Source organism: Bos grunniens, chromosome 14, assembly GCF_055505025.1.
Source record: "Bos grunniens cultivar Pamir isolate PY7600 chromosome 14, Bosgru_T2T1.0, whole genome shotgun sequence".
In the NCBI taxonomy this organism is placed as follows: domain Eukaryota; kingdom Metazoa; phylum Chordata; class Mammalia; order Artiodactyla; family Bovidae; genus Bos; species Bos grunniens.
In genome coordinates, this window is record NC_141178.1 from 17,809,797 (window position 1) to 17,829,593 (window position 19,797).

The 19,797-nt window shown below is 39.6% G+C and overlaps 1 protein-coding gene across 30 annotated transcripts in view; it reads left to right on the forward strand.

Annotated features, from left to right (window-relative positions):
• VPS13B (vacuolar protein sorting 13 homolog B) overlaps positions 1-19,797 on the forward strand; it is an 805,974-nt gene that overhangs the window by 738,497 nt on the left and 47,680 nt on the right. For all 30 annotated transcript variants that reach the window (XM_086336078.1, XM_086336091.1, XM_086336075.1 and 27 more), the window contains 9 exons: positions 665-820; positions 8,951-9,214; positions 9,894-9,977; positions 10,155-10,330; positions 10,740-10,910; positions 11,604-11,805; positions 12,921-13,109; positions 16,402-16,548; positions 18,522-18,805. In XM_086336078.1, the coding sequence (XP_086192204.1) occupies positions 665-820; positions 8,951-9,214; positions 9,894-9,977; positions 10,155-10,330; positions 10,740-10,910; positions 11,604-11,805; positions 12,921-13,109; positions 16,402-16,548; positions 18,522-18,805 (1,673 nt within the window). The remainder of the gene's footprint in view (positions 1-664; positions 821-8,950; positions 9,215-9,893; positions 9,978-10,154; positions 10,331-10,739; positions 10,911-11,603; positions 11,806-12,920; positions 13,110-16,401; positions 16,549-18,521; positions 18,806-19,797) is intronic.

A 19,797-nucleotide genomic window follows, 5' to 3' on the forward strand; every position in this document is an offset into this window, starting at 1 on the left:
AAATCTAAGTATTACTAAAAGTGGCAATACTATGTGAATAAACGTGAATGTGGATCAGGGACTCAACTGGTAAAAATTACAATAAATACATACTAAGAAAAAGAATAGAACAGACATTCAAAATGTTAAAGGTATTTCTAATATGATATATGTGATCTCATAAGGAGAATGAATATATTAAATGAATTGCATTCTCAGATTGCTATTTTGTTCTTTATCAAAAGGAAAAATAAAGAATGGCAATTTAGGGTCAAAAATAATGATACAAACCAAATTTAGCTTTAATTACTGTCTAGCCAGAGGAAGGAATAAGCTATCAGCCAAGACCATGATTCTTTGATCTCACATTTCAGCCTTCTTGTCCTCCAGATGAATGAAACAGTCTTTCCTCAAATGTTCAACAGGCCCTTTTACCATTTGATAGGACAGTTATTTTTAAGAAGGTTTAAAATGTGATCTGGAAAACCGCATTGACTCTATGTGGCATATTTGCTATTCTTAGCCTGGTTGAATAAGCTGGAAGTGGATGAATAATGCAGGTTAGAAAGAAAACAGATGCTAAGTATTACAAATAGGAAGGTTTTCCAGCAATGAGACTTTCATTTTAGGACTAGATTTTTGTTGGCACTTTTGGCATTATGACAATTCTTGTTTCTCTCTCCAGCTGTTACACATCTGTATTGAAGGTTGGGGCAACTGGCGTTGGTCAGAGCCCTTCAGTGTGGACCATGCGGGGACATTTATTAGAACTATTCAGTACAAGGGTCGAACTGCTTCACTCATCATCAAAGCTCAGCAAGTCAGCGGCGTGCAGAAACAGGTAAGTTCTTGTGTGTCCATGGCCCAGACGACTCTGAATCATTGGATGTTATAATGGAAGGGAAACTTAAAGAGATGAAAATAACAATCATAAAAAAAATCGCAGAGCTCTTCCTAGCTGTGCCTACTCCAGCCATGCGCGTGCACACTTACTGTTTGTTGTTGATCCTGATGATGCTGATGGCTTCGTACCCTTGTCCCAGGTCTTTTACAAGAGCTGCTAACGAGCAGTAAAATTTACTGATTTTCATTTCACCTCTTCTCCCTGTCACCACCTACCTTCTGGTGGAGGTGCTAATGAGCTGTGAAATGGCCAAAGGGTCTTTATTGAGAAGGAAAAGAAGCCAAGGATGGTGGGGACTCTGGATAGTTCAGCAGTGGATAACCAGGAGTTGATTCTCAGGCATGCAAGAGTAACCTGCAAGAAAGTATCGAGGTTCTCTCCCATGGCAGAGTGGGCCTGGGTCTCCAGCAAGCGTTCTTTTCCTAGGAGTTAATATTAACTACAGTAAAAATTCACTGCAGTCTAACTCTTGGCTTATAAAACCTCAGCTCTCAGCACATATTTTTACGTATTTTATAAAACTTCCTTTTGGCTGTTTTTGAAGTTCTAAGACTGCAAAGGCGGGGGGGGGGGGGGAAGTATCTGACACTTTTTTGTGTTCTTAAGATGTGAAAATGTGGTTTTTAAAAGATGTTTTTCAACCATGGAGCACATGACAAGAGTAGAAAGAAAAAAAAAGGAAGTATTAAAATTTGAAAACTGGCTTCACTGCACACATAATAACTGGATTTGTCATAAGAGTTTTAACATATACATCTGCATCTGGATTGTAACAATCTATCCAAAGGTTATGTGAACTGAAGATGTGATAGACACAGCACCAGTCCCTGGAAAAGGAAAAAGGGAGCTTTCTGTATTGAGCACCTGGGGCCCCTTCACTGCTGTGTGCCAGGGGGCAAGCAGGAGGCAACCGGTAAAGTGAACAGTAGGACCCGTCCCGTGTGCATTCTTGGTCTGCACCTAATCAGGGAGCCGGACTTCGTGCTCTCATTATTGAGAGCAACAAGTGAGAAGAGTATAGTAGCAGCAGAGTCTCAGAAGCGTGGAAGAGTGTTCCCCATCAGCCGACCATTTCCCCAAGTATTTGTTGATTGCCTCCTGTAGAACAGGGTATAACAGAAGACCCTAAGTATGTGACACAACCTTTGCTCTCAAAGTGTAAATTCACATAAATTTATGTAAACCCAACAATGTGTACGGCTGACAGTAAGTGTGAAGGGAATTTAGAGGTTTCACTAAGAAGATTTGACCTGAACTGGGCTTTACAAAGCATGTTGAATTGAGATTAAGAGAGGGCATCCCCACTCAGCAGTATGGGATTAACAAAGATACAAATATTGGACAAATGGATCTTACCCAAGGACTCAGGAGGAGACCAGCATGGCTAGTGTGGGCTTTGAACTGGAAAGTCTTAAAAACAAGAATCATTTCTCCCGTCTGCCCTCAGACCTTGCTTACATGGACGTGATCTCAACAAACATCTGCCCAGCACCCGCTGGTTTTCTGATTCCGTCACTCACGATCTCTCAAGAATGCCTTGTCTACCTCCCCATTCATCAGCGTGCCTGAGAAATGGTCATAGAGCATTTGTTTGAATACTCTGAACGAGAGTCTCATTCTCTCACATGGCAGCTCTTTCCGTTGTCGGTTACTTCCAGATATTAATGAAATAAGAAATTCTTTCCTAATTTTGAGCCAAGATCTGTTACCATTTAGCCAGTTTTTACCATTCCTCAGAACTTGAGAGGCATACACAGGAAGCACGCAACTTGTTGCCTCTCCTGTATATTAAGCCTTCCAAAAACATGAGGAATTAGCATATTTCCCCTTAGTTTCTCTCCCTCTAGGCTTCAACTTGAGTATGTGTCTGAATGAATCCCTTGGAGGGTTTGTTGAATGAAGCACAGGTTGCTGGATTCCCACCCCTAGAGTTCCAGGTTCAGTAGTTCTTGGGTATAGCATGAGAATTTGTATTTCTAACAAGTTCTCGGATGCTTTGACTACCATAGCTCTGGTCTGAAGTTTTCCAGTTCGTTCAGCTCTGTGTTCAGAGTTCAGAGGACATTTACCAATGAGTGGAGTGGCAGGGTCCTTCTGTGGAGAAATGTTTTAAAGATATGTCCTGATGGTTAAAGTCACAGGCACCCTTGCTAGCTACTACTTACCATTGTGATCACTTTTCTCATCTGTAAAATGGGAATAATAATAGTGCCTTCCTCGTAAAGTAGGTGTGAGAATTAAATAAGTTTGTATATGTATAGTGCTTACACTAGTGCCTGGCCCACTGTCATAACCCAATGAACTTCAGTTATTATTACAGTAATGAAATATTTCCAGGCATGAGCAACACTCATGTGTTTTTGTGTTGCTACATATAGACACCTCATTCTTGCCATAGATATTATTACTTTCAAGAACTGATATTAGATTTCAGGATACATTAGTATATACACTGTACCTGAGTAGATACTATCGCAACAGTATATACCATAAGTCAAAAAAATTTGTCATGAAAAATACATTTTTTTAATTCTTACAAAGTTTTACCTACCTTTTTTCTGATTGTAAAAGATCTCTCAGCCCTTGTACTTATTACCTATATGACCTTAAGCAAATTTCTTAACTGTTTTATGCTTCATATTCCCTTTATAATAGAAAACACCCAATAAATACTAGTTCACACTGTTATTTTTATGTTAACTATTATAAAATATATCTGGAAACACAAAAAGCCTCATGAAGAAAATGAAACTTACTCATAAATCAACCAACCAAAAAATATATTCTGTTATTACTTTGGTACCTTTTTTTCTTTGAAACAACTCGAAATCTGACTGTGTGTACTTAGTCGCTCAGTTGTTTCTGACTCTTTGCAACCCTGTAGACTGTAGCCCACCAGGCTCCTCTGTCCGTGGGATTCTCCAGGCAATACTGGAGTGGGTTGCCATGTCTTCCTTCAGGGGATCTTCCGAACCCAGGGATCAAACCCAGGTTGTCCAGCATTGCAGGCAGATTCCTTACCATCTGAGTGAAATTGAACTGTAATCATAATTTTTCAACTTGTTTCTTCTTTTAACTTTATGTAATGTTTATTTTCTCCTGTTATTTAAAATTCCTGGAGTTATCCCTTTAATGGTTGCCTAGTGATTTGCCATATGGTATATCGAAATACACCTAGACATTTCCTTGCTGTTGAACATTCAGTTAATGTCCAGTTGGTCACTGTAATAGATCCTGCAATAAATATCTTTTTAATAAATATATGTCCACATTTCTGTATCTGTCCTTAAAATAATTGCTGTAAAATTTAAATTACCTGCCCAAAGGATATGAATATTTTTGTGATGCTTGATGCATATTTCCAAATTAAAAAGATATACTTTATTTCTTAGACAAAACTCACTGTTTTGACTTACCAGAGTCTTATTGCTACTATGCTAATCTTTTAAACAACTAAATATATATTTTTCCTAAAACATCTGCCGACTTCATGAGTTTTTCAAACTATTAGCATTTTTTAAACCTTAAATACTTATGAAGGGTTCAAATCAGAACTAAAAAAATTTTCTGTGCATTGAGAGTTTAAGGAATTCTTTTAATCACTCTCTCTGTTAATGCCAAATATAGATTTTAAGGCATCTGGTGCCAAATCACATTTCAGGACTTTTCCAAATGTTATTTGTACTGTTAAATGTTAATAATCCTTTTCTGGGTGTGGGGGAGAATGCCTTTCACACTTTTCTCTGCTTCTTACCCATTTATAATAAATACTCTTAAAAAAAAAAAAAAAGGTCAAGTCTAGCCAAACAGGAAAGGGATATGTGGAAAGAAATAATGGAAGCATAAGGGCCCTCACATGGCATTTACCTTTTGGAGAAGAGGTGTCTTCTTCTCCCACAGGAACTGGGAAAATCCATTTTACATTCCCGCTATCATGGGAGGCCTTACACACGTAACTTATTTTGAGTTTTAACATTTCTTGTCATCATCATCTGAGACTGTGCTCTATATTAGAGCCATTTTTAAAAACTCAGCAGAGCAGGGAAAAGTGAAACACAAAAACAACAATTCGTTAACCTAAAATTCAAGCAAATGGAAAGTGGTTTATACTGAACCTGGGTAATACGAGGTTCAGCAGACCACCATGGCAACCTCAGACCTACCACTGCATGTATCAAAGTTGTAAAAAACCTTCCCAGTCAGTGCTTTTCAGCCTTTCTTCTCTTTCTCTCTCTCTCTCTCCCCCCACTTCTCTGTCTGTCCCTGTCTCTCTCTGTCTGTTCCTGTCTGTCTGTCTCTCTGTCTGTCTGTCTGTCTCTCTCTCTCTCTCTACCCCCTCTCCCCTCCACACCCTACCCTCCCACACACAAAGTATTACTTCCTTTAAACTGGATTTTTTTTTTCCTATGGTCAGGGTAGATTAACTAACATTCAGATTAGCTCTAGTTAAAGTACAGCAGAGACACAGGATTCCTCAGGTGGCCAGGTTAGGAAGGAAGATAGGTATCAACCTTCCAGAAGAGCGTGGTGGACTCCTGCCTCCCTCACATCTTGGCTTCTTTCCTTCTATCCCACCTGGGCCTGGAAAGTTACAAGAAACCACAGCTGCCTAATTACCACACCCCATTTGGGGAGGGTGTGTGCAGCTCCCTGATGTACCTTAACCGTGTACCGTGCCTCTGGACAGTGGAGAATTGGCTAAAGCTTGTTGGAACAATGACGTTTAGTTGCCTGTACCCTTCCTTTCCTAGACCCTTCTCATTTCTCCAATTCAATAAAAATTGACCACACATAAAATTTCCCAGAAACTTTGTACATTATACAACTACTCATGTACACATATTTGCTTCTATGTTTTCCATCTCTTCATTGAGGAAAGCTTTACTGTTCTAAAAATTTTAATGTACATATATGAATGTATGTATATATATTTGTATCTTTATACATACACTTTTAATCATGGTTAAGATATCATTTTCCAGTGCATCTGGTGCTCTGGAATTATTCTTTTAATATTGCTATTCTTCTTGGCACTGATCTAATAAGAGTTCAGAAACCTGCTAAGTAAAATCATATGTAGAAATCTTCAATACACATCTTTGTGGCTTTGGAGAAAAAGGGGAAGTGGTGTGAAACCTGGAAATGTGTACTAAAGAGAAACCCTACATTAAAAAAATTAAGTAGCTGTCTTCAACTGATAAATTAATCTTGAAATTCTAACCATAATTTTCAAAATATCAGCACTGTAAGTGTTGCCACTTTGAAGGAACGCAGGCATGGCTGCCACTGAACCCTGCAAGGGAGCAGCCATGTAGAGCACAGTTCCAAGGCGCAGCCATTTTGGATTTCCTTTCATCTTAGTAGCCTTTCCTCCCTGGCCACTTTTAAGGATTTTCTTTTTATCAAATTTGAAGCCTATTTAACAGGCTTTTTGGTTGAAAATGAAACTATAAAAACCCACCAAGAGGATCTTTGTCTTTAAACAAAGTGAGTCCCAGATGGTTGCAAAGATTCTGTGGTTTCTGTGAGAGACAGCCAAATTCTCTCCTAAATCTCATGGGGCCCAAAGGTTCTGAAGCAAGAGCACTGAACACACATTGCCAGGCCTGGACACATCCAGAAGAGGAACAGAGTTAAATACTGCCTCAGAGCTTCCAAATGTTTATTCAAAATTAGGCAATGCTATGGCATCATAAGGCTTATCATAAGTGTCTCGTAACCCCTATATGTGCTAAAGAAAATCTTGTGTGCTGATTTAGGACTCATAGTTCAGTTGACTTGTGTGTGTTTTGTTATTTTCAAAATATTGTTTTAAAAGATTATAATGGCCAGAGTATCTAGGGGGAATATAACAGTTGAGCATAGCCTGGTTTTTGCAGACGTGTTCCTTCTAAAGAAGATTCTGAGAAATAGACTGTTGGAAAATAAATGTTCAAGAAATTGCTAAACCTCACTACTCAAGTAATGCAAGTTGAAGTAACAATGACTTTAATTTTTGGTCTATCAATCTAGCAGATTTGTCTGGGATAAATAATAGTTCATAAATAATTGTTAATATATTAATTTGTATAAGTAATAGTTTTTTTTTTAAATGGTGGTTACAAAGTGCTCCTAATGACATAGAAAAATGTATCAGTTAGGATGCTTTCACCATGATGTTACAAAAATAGGCTTTTTAATCTTGATAGCAAGTTAATGAAGCAGATACTATTGCTCCTATCTTAAGGCAGGTTCAGTGTTGGGTAGTTAATTAGGCGCTCAGTACTGTATCTGCTTCTCTGCTGTCCTCTTGAGTTTGCCTTCCTGGCCTCAAGATAGCTGCAAAATCTGTATCCTCTCCTGATATCTTCCATGGCAGAGAAAAAGGAGGATTTTCTCTTCTCAAATTGTCTTCCTTATTATCAAAGAGTAAAATCTTTCCCAGAGACTTTTAGCAGCCTTCCTTTTTGTATTATTTGCCAAAACAGAGCTCCATGTTCACCACTAATCATTGGCAATGGTGGAATGGAGTTACCAGGATTAGCATGTACCAACTGTGATACAGCTTTTAGGGGTCTTGCGAGGTGTCCACCTTCCCTGAGGACTGGGCTGCTTGAGGCCTAAACCAAATCGGTGATTTTGACAGCAAAGGCAAAGGAAAGACTAACAAAGAAAAAGAAGTTATTTGGAATGGAACCACTGGTTTCTGCTATAATACATTACCTTATGATGAGCAAGCTTTATTCTCTTTATATTGTTTCTGTTTTCTTAATAGGTAGGTATTGATTTTATGAGATACAGACTATCAGGGTAGTGATCAGACTCTGGACCAGACAGTCGGGGTAACATCAGGCCAATTATTCAACATCTCTCTGCCTCTGTTTTTTTCCTTATTAATATGAGGACTCATTATAGCACCTGTTTTATGTGGTTGTTTTGAAAATAAGAGATAATTTGTGAAAATACTTATTAGGTTCTCCAAAAAGGAAAAAAAAAACAGAACAAAAAGGGTGTGTCTTTGTGTTTGTGTGTGTACACACACATATACTTGTATGTATGTATATACATACACACATAGAGAAGGGGAAAGAGAGATTTACTATAAATTGGCTCACATGATTATGGAGGCTGAGAAGTCCTAAGATTCGCAGTCTGCAGGTTGGAAGACCAGAAGAGCTGATGTGAAGTTCCAGTCCAAAAGCCAGCAGGCTAGCATACCAAGAAGAGCTGATGTTTCAATTGTTTCCATAGGCTGGAACAGATGAGTGTCCAGCTCAAGCATGAGGCAGGAGGAGTTGCCTCCTGACCCAGGCTCTCCATTCTTTCAGGTCTTCAGCTGCTAGGATGAGGTCCACCAGTTAGGGAGAGCAGTCTGCTTTAGTCTGTCTACCAATTCGAATATTAATCTCATCTAGAAACACCTTCACACACACACACACAGTGTAATGTGTGACCAAAATATCTTGAATGGCCCATTCAAGTTGACACATAAAATTAGACCTTAGAGCTAGATCATATCCTTAGACCTTTAACTATGGCATATATGTATTACTTATTATATATTTTATAACCTGGAAAAATATTACAAATAAGGAAAACTGTATCAGAAAGTCCTGTCTTCCTCAACCATGGTGAAAACTCATATTACACAGGGATTTGCTTTCTAAAAGTATTTACTGCATCAGTTTCCACCAAAAGAGATATTAATATTTCTTAATGCCTGCCCTGAATTATATGCTTAACTGGATGAAAAGTTAAATAATTCTTGGGATTAATGGATAATTCTGTGTGTTTTATAAATATAAATGCTTCTACACTATAGGAAAAATGTGAATAAGATAAAATATAATTCAGCATATGAGTTAAAAGTTGTTTGTATTATCAGTTTATACAGAGATCTTGTATTGCATAAGAGTGCAACTTATTGCACTCTTTATTAAGATGTTTGCTTTATTGTGGGTGGTCTGAAACCAAACCTGTGATATCTCCCAAGTTTGCTCTGTTTCCAGTTCATGGAGTCTAAATTGATGGAAGTCTTACTGATTGAGGGGTTGATTGATTGTTTTTTGTTTGTTTGTTTGTTTTTAGATTATCATCTGTGGAAGACAGATCATCTGTAGTTACTTGTCTCAAAGCATAGAATTAAAAGTGGTTCAGCATTACATTGGTCAAGATGGACAAGCTGTGGTTCGGGAACACTTTGACTGCCTCACAGCCAAACAGAAATTGCCTTCGTACATACTAGAAAACAGCGAACTGACTGAGTTGTGTGTGAGGGCCAAAGGAGATGAAGACTGGTCGAGAGACGTGTGCCTGGAATCCAAGGCCCCTGAGTATAGCGTCGTCATTCAGGTGTGACAAGTAGCACAGTCCAGAACAGAGCAACTTTAAAATTGTAAAGTTCTCATTATGTTCTTTATTCAGTGTAGCACTTAATTTATTAATAAATGATAGGTACAAAAGAGGGGAGGCCTGAAATAATATGCAAAGACTTTAAATATTACTTCTCAAACTTTTTCCTCCCCATCCCACAACAACACATTTGTATCAGTTCCAGTAGTTCCTGTAGCCAAGACTCTACCCTTCCAGATGGAGATGAGTTATATCTTGAAAAAGATTCTATTGCTCTAGGGCTTTGAAGGGATGGGAGGGAAAAAAGCGTGTCCTCCCCGCTTGAGAAGCTTTGTGATGACCTGCTACTTTTTTTATCTCTTTCTCAATCTCCACCATCATCACTTTCATTCCCACGAAGCACAAATCTCTCTTTCGTTCTCCCACTCAGTCTTATATCAGTCACTCCACATACAAATCCCTTCATCTTTATGGAAATAATTGGCCCCATTGACTCACTGCACATTCACTTTATGCCATAGTGAAGTCTGTTTTTGCTTAGGTATTCTTTTTTTTTAATGGCTTTTTTCAATAACTTTACTTTTTTTATCATTCAAACTGATATTATATCTCTGCCTTATTTTGATTAATTAGTAAACTGTTCAGTGTTTAATAGAACTCTTTTCTCTCTCATGTGCAGGTGCCATCTTCAAACAGTTCCATTATTTATGTCTGGTGCACAGTTTTGACTTTAGAACCCAGCTCTCAAGTGCAGCAGCGAATGGTGAGTGCTTTCAGATCCTAAAATATGGCATACAACTTTGACCTTTCCTGTTCTGAAATAAATTAAGGTCAGAGTGACCCAGGGAAGAGATTTATTACAAGTTTGTCTCAGCATCAAACAGCTGGAATACTGCAACAAAGCAAATATGAAAGTTGTTCTGTCCTTTTATTTTTATAGATTGTGTTCAGCCCTCTTTTTATCATGAGGAGTCATCTTCCAGACCCCATTATCATACATTTGGAGAAAAGGAGTCTGGGATTGAGTGAAACACAAATTATTCCAGGAAAAGGACAGGAAAAACCACTGCAAAACATAGAACCTGACCTTGTACATCACCTAACATTTCAAGCAAGGTACTGGGAAAATCCTTAACTTTTTCCTCAGATTCAGAAGAAAAAGTACCTTGCCCTGTCAAGGGGGGGCAAGAAAAGACAGAGTTTTTTGTGTGATTTCTTATGAGAATGTTATTTTTAAATTGCCTTGCCTAGTGTTCTCCTGTTTTCTTCCGTAGTTGAAGATAAAATTCAGCCGCATTAGAAATGAAGAAGAGGGATGATCAGAAAATCTAATTGACAACATAATTTCTGTAGAGGAATGAGAGCGCTCCACCCATGCGTTAGGGAGGAAATCCCAGATCATTCCCCAAACTGTTTCATCCCTAAAGCACCAAAAATTGACTCGCTCTCACAAAAAAAAAAACAAACACACATTGGTTTGTAATACATCTGATAATCATTTTTGTTTTTCCTTTCCATTTCCTAGAGAAGAGGATGACCCTTCACACTGTGCTGTTCCCATCTCAACATCCCTCATTAAGCAGATAGCTACTAAGATACACCCCGGAGGCACAGTTACTCAGATCCTTGATGAGTTCTACGGGCCAGAGAAGTTCCTTCAACCCACATGGCCCTATAATAAAAAGGACTCTGACAGGTAAGGGGCTTCCCTGATAGCCTCTCAGTTGGTAAAGAATCTACCTGCAATGCAGGAGACCCTGGTTTGATTCCTGGGTCAGGAAGATCCCCTGGAGAAGGGTTAGACTACCCACTCCAGTATCCTTGGGCTTCTCTTGTGGCTCAGCTGGTAAAGAATCTGCCTGCAACGTGGGAGACCTGGGTTCAATCCCTGGGTTGGGAAGATCCCCTGGAGAAGGGAAATGCTACCCACTTCAGTATTCTGGCCTGGAGAATGCCATGAACTGTATAGTCCATGGGGTCACAAAGAGTTGGATACAACTGAACAACTTTCATTTAAACTTTTCACTTTCTGACAGATAATGTTCTCCAGCCCCGGTTTTCTATGAACAGTTCTCAATATTAAATGAATGAATGTTCACAAATATGTTAGATACCCTAAAAAACATTTTAAAAAAGATGTTTGCATGTATCTGTCACATTCTGACCTTTTATCTCCTAGTAGATGTATTCTGTAAAATACTTCGTTCTTAATCTAGAACATAATTGCATGAAAAGTTTCTTCCTCCTGGATGCAAATTTGGCATTGCATGACTCTGATGTGAAGAGGTACCATACAGGAGCGTTGTGTGTCTGGAATTCTTAAACACATTTCATGAGTCCTGAAATCATCATGTTTCATTGAGTCTGTTGGATGTGGTATTTGGCACAGGAATGAGCAACTGAGCCAGTGGGACAGCCCAATGCGAGTGAAGCTGTCAGCCTGGAAGCCATATGTGAGGACCTTATTGATAGAATTGCTACCCTGGGCCCTGCTTATCAATCAGTCCAAGTGGGACCTCTGGCTATTTGAGGGAGAGAAGATTGTTCTACAGGTTCCTGCTGGCAAAATTATTATCCCTCCTAATTTTCAGGTACTATAACTCTTCTTTTAAACTAATAGGAATTCTTTCTTTCAACAACCATCTTTTATTCTAAGGTTGCATTTATGTTCTTAACAGACTCAATCAGTTGTGGAAAACTGTCCTCCTAGAATCATATGTAAGGGGTATGGAATGTTCTTTGATTTTAAAGACATCTCAGATGTCTCTTTTTTTCCCACCCGTCAGCAGTATTCATGCTTGAGTTATCATTAAATTCGATAACTTGTACTAGTTGCATTCTCATTTCCATTCCTCAACAGAATGTTTGACAAATATTAGGACTGGTCTACTCAGAATATGTTAAGAATATAGAGCTGTATACTGTGCTCACCTACCCTCTAGATGTTTTTGTAGTTTTTATAGAAACTCTCATAGATTTGCAAGATGAATAAGAAGATTTCTGAACAGCTATTTTTGTCGGGCCCCTTTTCCTTTATAAGTGGACTTGCCTGTCCATAATCATGGATGCCCACCTGTTACTGATAACAACATAGAATCATTACTAACAAGGGGAGAAAAATCTGGTTGTAAAATAGAACTTCATAGGAAGATTTTATATTTCATCACAAGAGAACTTTCTTGATAAGGCTAGCCCAGTTCCAAGAAAGCATATAAATCTGTAAGAGAATAGGGTACATGGAATGCCTAAATAAAATGTTTTTCTGATATGGAACAATTTGAGAGTCCTTTTCTTTTAGCTCCAGTTTATAAACATCTTTATTCAATTGCATTTTTTTCTTTTTTTTTTTTTTTAAATAATCATATGATGTTACCTTATGGAATTGGAATGTTGACCTGCATGTACCTAATACTGCATATTATTCTTTTATCAAACAAAATGAAACCTTCAGTTTCTAAGCCTTTGGTATTTATAGGGTAGTCCCAGTTTGGGTTGATGTTTTTTCCCTCCTTCCATAAATACAAATTCCACTGTGATTCAAAGAAGGCATTGGGAAGTGAAATAAAATGTATGTTGCCATTACCAAAAAAAAGTAAAAAGGACGTCGTTGCCTAGGTAGACCTATAATAGAAAAAATTCCTATGAATTGAGGTAAAAATATCAAAGTTAAGAAAACTATTTTATAATTGAGGCATTATTTTTCCAGGAAGCTTTTCAAATTGGAATATACTGGGCAAATACAAACACTGTGCACAAGTCGGCGGCTGTTAAGCTGGTCCATAACCTGACGTCTCCAAAGTGGAAAGAGGGAGGTAACGGTGAAGTCGTATCTTTGGACGAAGAAGGCTTTATTCATGCTGAAATAAGACTCGGTGCTTTCCCAGGACATCAGAAGGTAGGGTCAAAGTCTCTCAAAGTCTGCTTGGCTCTCGGCTGGGACGGGGAGTAGTGGGGGGTTGGGGTGGAGCTGGGGATAGCATGCCATCCCCTCAACTTGTTTAAAATGAGCCTTCCCTTTTCTTTTCTAATCCCTTTTTAGTATTATATGTTCCAAACAGTTGATAATAGTGCAACACATGATTTCTTAGACCTTTCTGTTTTACAGGGTTTTTTTTTCCTTTCCTTTACCAGTGATAAAAGCTGTGTCACATAATTTATCCAATAACCACTCTATTTCAGAACACTCAGCAGTCACTTGATTTATTGTATGTGGAGGGAAAAAAGAACTTATTCCAAAATATCCACAAATTGTACTTGGCCTCCTCATTTTAGAGCAGGAAGTAGAGTTGCTAACATTCTGGGTTTTGAGTGAAAGGACAGAGGCTCCTGCAAGAAAGGTTATATTCCTGGAAAGGGTATCCTAAGTGAAAGGACGTAGGTTGATCTGATTCTCCCATAGAACCAACATTTTAAGAGGGAGTATATATATATATATACACACACACATATATATATAAAGATGCTAATGCTGGAAAAGACTGAAGGCAAAAGGCGAAGGGGGTGGTAGAGGATGAGATGGTTAGATAGCATCACTGACTCAGTAGACCTGAACTTAAGCAAACTCCGGGAGATAATAGAGGACAGAGGAGCCTGATGTGCTGCAGTCCATGGAGTCACAAAGAGTCAAAAATGATTTAGTGACTACAACAATTTATTTATTTTTGGATGTCCTAGGTGTTGGTTGTGAGCAAGCTTTTCTCTAGTTGCAGCAAGCAGGGGCTGCTCTCAATTGTGGTGCAGGGGCTTCTCATTGTGGTGGCTTCTCTTGATGAGGAGCACGGGTTCTAGGGTGCTCAGGCTTCAGTAGTTGCAGCACATGGGCTCAGTAGTTGTGACTCCCCCGCTCTGGAGCACAGGCTCAACAGTTGTTGGGCATAAGCCTAGTTGCTCCAAGGCATGTGGGATCTTCCCAGACCAAGGATCAAACCAGTGTGTCTTGCATTGGCAGACAGATTCTTTACCACTGAGCCACCAGAAAAGCCCTGGGAGTAGTGTTCTTGAACAGGAGTCTGGTACCCATGTTTATGAAGATAAATACAAAAAGAAAAAAAAAAAAGATACATAAATCAGTTATTTAAATATAAGTGGTATGTGCTTTCAACATGAATCTTTTCTAAGTAGTATATGAAGGCCAGTTAAGCTGAATAATAGACTAACGAATCACATTAAACTATGTACAAAGTGCAGCACCATAGTGTACTATCTAGAAATCTCGTGCTGTGCTTAATGGTATCTTCGTCATTGTGGCTGTCCCAAGTCAGAAAAAGAAAGGGCACTTCATCAGAGTTGTGTAATTCAGAGTGCTCTTTCTCTAAGGAGAAGTCAGATTTTGACAGGCATATTTGAAGAGCCTCTTAAAAAAGGTTAGGGTCATTTGATGACTTCTTAAAAATAAATTTCTCTGATACAAAGAAGTTGATCTTCAGTACTGAAGGCTGGTATCCGTTTCCTCAAAGTTGTCTGGGCAACGCATGTTCATCCTCTGCCGGCCAAAATACTGTAACATGGGTGTGAATGGCAAAGGGCTGTGAGCGTGAATCACCCGAAGTTGAATAGCTGCAAGTTGAGAACTACCATCAAAACCTGGAAAGTTATGATTCACAGTCAAACACCTAGTACCTCCAGCACCTCACAAAGTGGCCACGTACAGATAAATGCTCGTGAACAAATGAATGAATGAGCTGTTGGAAAATATAATATCCTTATATCTCATTTTTCTTCAGTAGTGATTCTCAAGCTTTTTAGTCTTTGGACCCCTTTATACTCTTAAAAACTACTGAGGACCTCCAAAACGCTTTTGTTTATGTGGATTATATCTATTTGATTTTGTCAAATTAGAAATTAAAATATAAAAAATTCTAAGCATGAGAATTCACAAATATTTCTTTAGCCATAAGACTGATGACATCATCCTATGATGACATATCTATGATGATGTCATAGGACCTCTGGAAAGCTCCACTGTATGCTTATGTGAAACAGTGAAAAAGACAAATAGCATCTTGGTGTCATTTTTAAATTACTTTTGGCCTTGGGGCCTCCTGAAAGGTCAGGAGTGTTCCCAGACCATACTTGGAGAACATTACCACTTACTAGATGGGTATCTTTAGGCAAATAATGTCTTCTCTGAGCATCAGTTCCTCATGCAATGTGGTGGGACAGTGAGATGAAACACACAGTGGCTAAGGGCAGCACCGGGGAACCAGTCTACATGGCTTCTAATTCCAACCCCTAGCCCCTCTTTATCTTGGTGACCTAGGGCAAGTTGCTTACCTTTGTGTCTCATTCTTTCTCTTCTGTAAAATGAGAATAATAGTAGCTACCCCATAGAGGTGTAGTAAGGATTCTGTGAGTTAATATGCATAAAATACTTTAAACAGGAGCACAAGAATGCAATATATAAGGGGAGTTGTTGCTGTTTCCTTCATCATTGTCATCATCATTAAAGTGCTCCCCTTGGCCCTTGTACACATTCAGTGACATAGCTGCTAGCATGAGTGTGAGAAAGGGAATACTGGCCTGAGTGCTTTATGTGGAAAAAGATTAGTGGCATCTGTTTATGTGTAAGTGCTTTTTATAAATAAATATTTTGTGAGGAAATAGGTTAAATAACTCGAAAACAAGTCTGTGTCACTCTAAGGTAGAGGTAACCGGTGTGCTAAGGCATCCTGTTGCAGAGTAAATAGTGATCCCTTTTAGTGACCAAGACAATTTTGAGACTGAAAGGGAACTCTACTAAATACTCTGGAACAAAAGATAAAATTGATACTATCATGGGCAAACCAGTAGATAAAATGACCTTTTAAACATATTATTATTATCATGATAGTGTGCACCATCGAGATTTCTAGACAGTACTTCCTACATAGTTTAATGTGATTCCTTACTCTGTTATTTTAACTGGCATCCATATACTACTTAGAAAAGATTCATGTTGAAAAGCACATCCCACTTATATTTAGTTAAATAACTGATTTAAGTATGTTTTTTGCATTTATCTTCATAAACATGGATACCAGATCCCTGTAATTCACTCTGAATTGCACTACTCTGATGAAATACCCCTTCTTTTTCTGACCTGGGACAGCCAAAATGACGAAGTGGCCACATAAATATATATTAAAAAAAGAAGTTTTTATATACCATGTGATATTTAAAGAATTGCTCTTTCCTCAATTGTTCTGCAGTTGTGCCAGTTCTGCATTTCCTCCATGGTACAGCAAGGCATACAGATCATTCAGATTGAAGATAAGACCACGATAATCAATAACACACCATATCAGATATTTTATAAGCCGCAGTTAACTGTCACCAAACCCCACTCTGGAAAGGAGGTAAGCCATGCAAACATGAATTTTTTTAATCTATAAGTTTTCTTAAGTCAGTAATGGTAAGGATCAACTTTTTTTTTTTAACCCAGAACAGATCAAAAGCTAACACCAAATATAGGTGAAGGATTCATTTCTTTGTACTTTCATTAAAACCGTTGTGTCATGATGAGCTCTTCCAAGGTCATTAACAAGGAGACAGGCTCCCAAGCAGCAGATCCGGACGCCCTGGCGGCTTCAGGCTGCCAGCACATCTGCCAGCGCTCCTAACGCCCTGGCAGGAAGCTGGCCTGAGGGCTGGCTGCAAGGCTACAGAAAAGAACATCTGCCTCGCAGAGAAGCCGTGTGTGCAGAAGGCTCAGCCCCAACAGAGCCCCAGATCTGGGAGCACTGAGCTCTGTGTCCAGGAGGAGAGGAAATGTGAAAATGTACCAGCTCATTTATGTTAACATCTCTGTGGCAGAATATGCGGAAAATGAATCCAAGAAGGATTTTTTTTTTTCTTTTTACTCTATGCTTTATACAGTTCAGATGAATAGTTTTATTTTAAGAGAGTAAGGAGATATTTTAAAAGGATTTACAAACAGAATATGTTAAGTGGTATGCTGTTGTTTTATGCTGTTGAAACCGTCACACAGAAAAGTATTATTTTTCTTTACTTTCATCCTCATTTATTGTTAGCCTGTACTTGCGGCTCCTAAAAATTACATTAGAACAATACACTAGGATGAAAGTCTTACTCTTCTAAGCCTACAGTGCATTATAGGATTTATAAAAATGGCAGATTAGTAGAATTTCATCTTGGTTCATTGAAGTATTGATTAAAAATACATAGGTGACCAGAAGCCCCATGTTGGGAAATAGAGGTCAACAGTAATTGCATGGTAGGTGAGGATTTGAGGGAAACAACCAGCGTGTGCCCTGAAAGTTTTCCCAGTTCTCCCCACCCTAGGGGCTTCCCAAAGCACTGGGTCAGCGCCCTCTACACTAGCACTGCCTTATCTGAAAAGCAGCATAATTTTGCATTCCTTGCAGGGTCTGGGTGAAGGTTCAGTGAGATAATCTGAGAAAAAAAGTCCAGGCACGCAGTAAAAGAGAGTTGCCGGCGGCCATCTCCACACCAGCATCCCAGTGGGCTCCTCGTGAGAAGGGGAGGGCCCTCATCCTTTCTGCAGCTGAGGGGGCCCCATTTTTCAGCCCTGACCCAGCTTCGGGCAGGTGTGGGAATTGTTTGAGACAGGGTCATCCCTCCCCTCTCAGGGAGACGGTCTGGAACAGTGGGAGACACCGCAGAGAGGAAAGGAGGCAGCCTGGCTTCCAGCCAGGCTCTGCCACACACTGGCTCTGTGATGCCAGACGCCATCATCCTCTCTCTGGGAAGCAGCTTCCTCAGCTGTGAACAAGGAGCTTCAGATAAATTATCCCTCCAGGTCCTCTTTAAGTCCTAATTCCTGAGACTCTCTCATGTGCCAGAAAGCATGTGGAACTCCAGCTGAGGGCGGGAGGTCAGGGTCTCCTACTCCTTCAGGATGAGCCTTCAGAAACATTTGTCTTCCAAGCTCCCGATTTCCCCTTGTTCATCTCATTCTGATCGCTTCTGCCCTCAGTCCCCCCGGGGTGCCACCCTTTCAGTCCAGCCACACCCTCTCCACGACTCCCTTCCCAACACACAGCATTTCTGCTCCATGGCATCTGGCTTTTTTGCAGTAACTGGGGGAGATGGAGAACTTGGCAACCCCCACCCCTTCAGATCACATCAGCTTTATCATTTTCCTTATGCCTAGAGAAGCAGACCCTGCTCTTGCTGCTTGTAATTGTCTCATTCGGGCTTCCTCATGGGAACAGGATATCTAATATTCCCATGTTCCCCCCTCCTGAGAATGTGTCATGGTTTCTTAGAAGCAGTGCTTTAGAGAAGCTTAGCTTCTGTGTCGGACTGTGTAACTGTGCTCTCTCCTCCTTGTCTTGTCTTTCTTCAGTATTTTCACGTTCCAGACAGCGCTACTTTCAGCATTTGCCCGGGTGGTGAGCAGCCTGCCGTGAGATCCAGCTCCCTTCCTTGCTGGGACCTAATGCCCGACCTCGGCCAGTCCACGCTGGACGCGTCCCTGCTGCAGAAGCAGGTCTTGCTGGCCTTTTCTCCCACCGCCGTTGCCGACAGCGCCCAGTGCTGGAGCCTGCCAGCCCTAGTCAGACAGGAGCTTCCCAGACAGAGCGTGGCAGTGCCCTTGGGGAACTACAGGGAAGATGGCTTCTGTACCAGGTATTTTACATTCTGTGAATGCCCTTCTTTGCCCCATCCATGTGCTGGGAGAGACAAGAGAATACTTGGCAGTGCTCACCACATATAAACTTAACTTTTGCTTTTATTTTTCATGGTTCTGTATTTTGCATACAACTGGACAAATGTGAGGATCACACACGGGTTGTCCCAGTGAACTACGGATGAGATTTTTCCCTTATGCGGCTTTTATTGGGGGAAATGGTGTTTGTACCATAGAGTAGCCATAGTCTATCATAATGAAAAGATGCCCTTCTCCTATGGCTTCCTAGCCTCTGTCAGGTGATAAGAAATAAGGGTTAAAATATGAGAGAGTCAAGCTGGAAAACCTTTTTCTTTTCCCGTATTTTACTTCTATTTCAAAATGGAATTTTTCTCAAGTCATTAAGAGAGATCACTTAGATAAACACAAGTCACAGAAGACTCTGTTCTGTGGTTGTTCCTGCACGCAAGTTACTCCAATTACCAATTACCAATTATGCAAATAACAACCACAGAATCAAGCCAGAGACATGTAATGGTTCGTTCATACTGGACTTTTATTTTGTGGTTGTTTTGCATGCAGTACATCCTTTTTGTAGCTGTCAGGAACAGCTTACTTATGGTATATATAAAAAGTACAAAAGAAAGCATATTGTAACCTTATGAGAGGTACCTTTTTTGTGATTATGAATTTATAGACTTAAGATTTTAGCCATCTTAACTTTGATGTATATAGAGATTTCTAGTTAAAAGATAACTTCCTAACTCAAGTTGTCCTGAATAGTTAAGGCTCTGTTCCCTACACACATCCCTTCTTTCACAACATTCACAAGCATCCATGATTTTATAATCACTTTCCATCCCCAACTCAAGAGGAGTGATTGTCCTTGTATCCTGATTGGAGAAGTATGGTAAGTTGTTGTTGTTACTGAAACAAATTTATCATTATCAAAGGGGAAAGAGCAGTGGGGAGGGATAAATTAGGAGGCCAG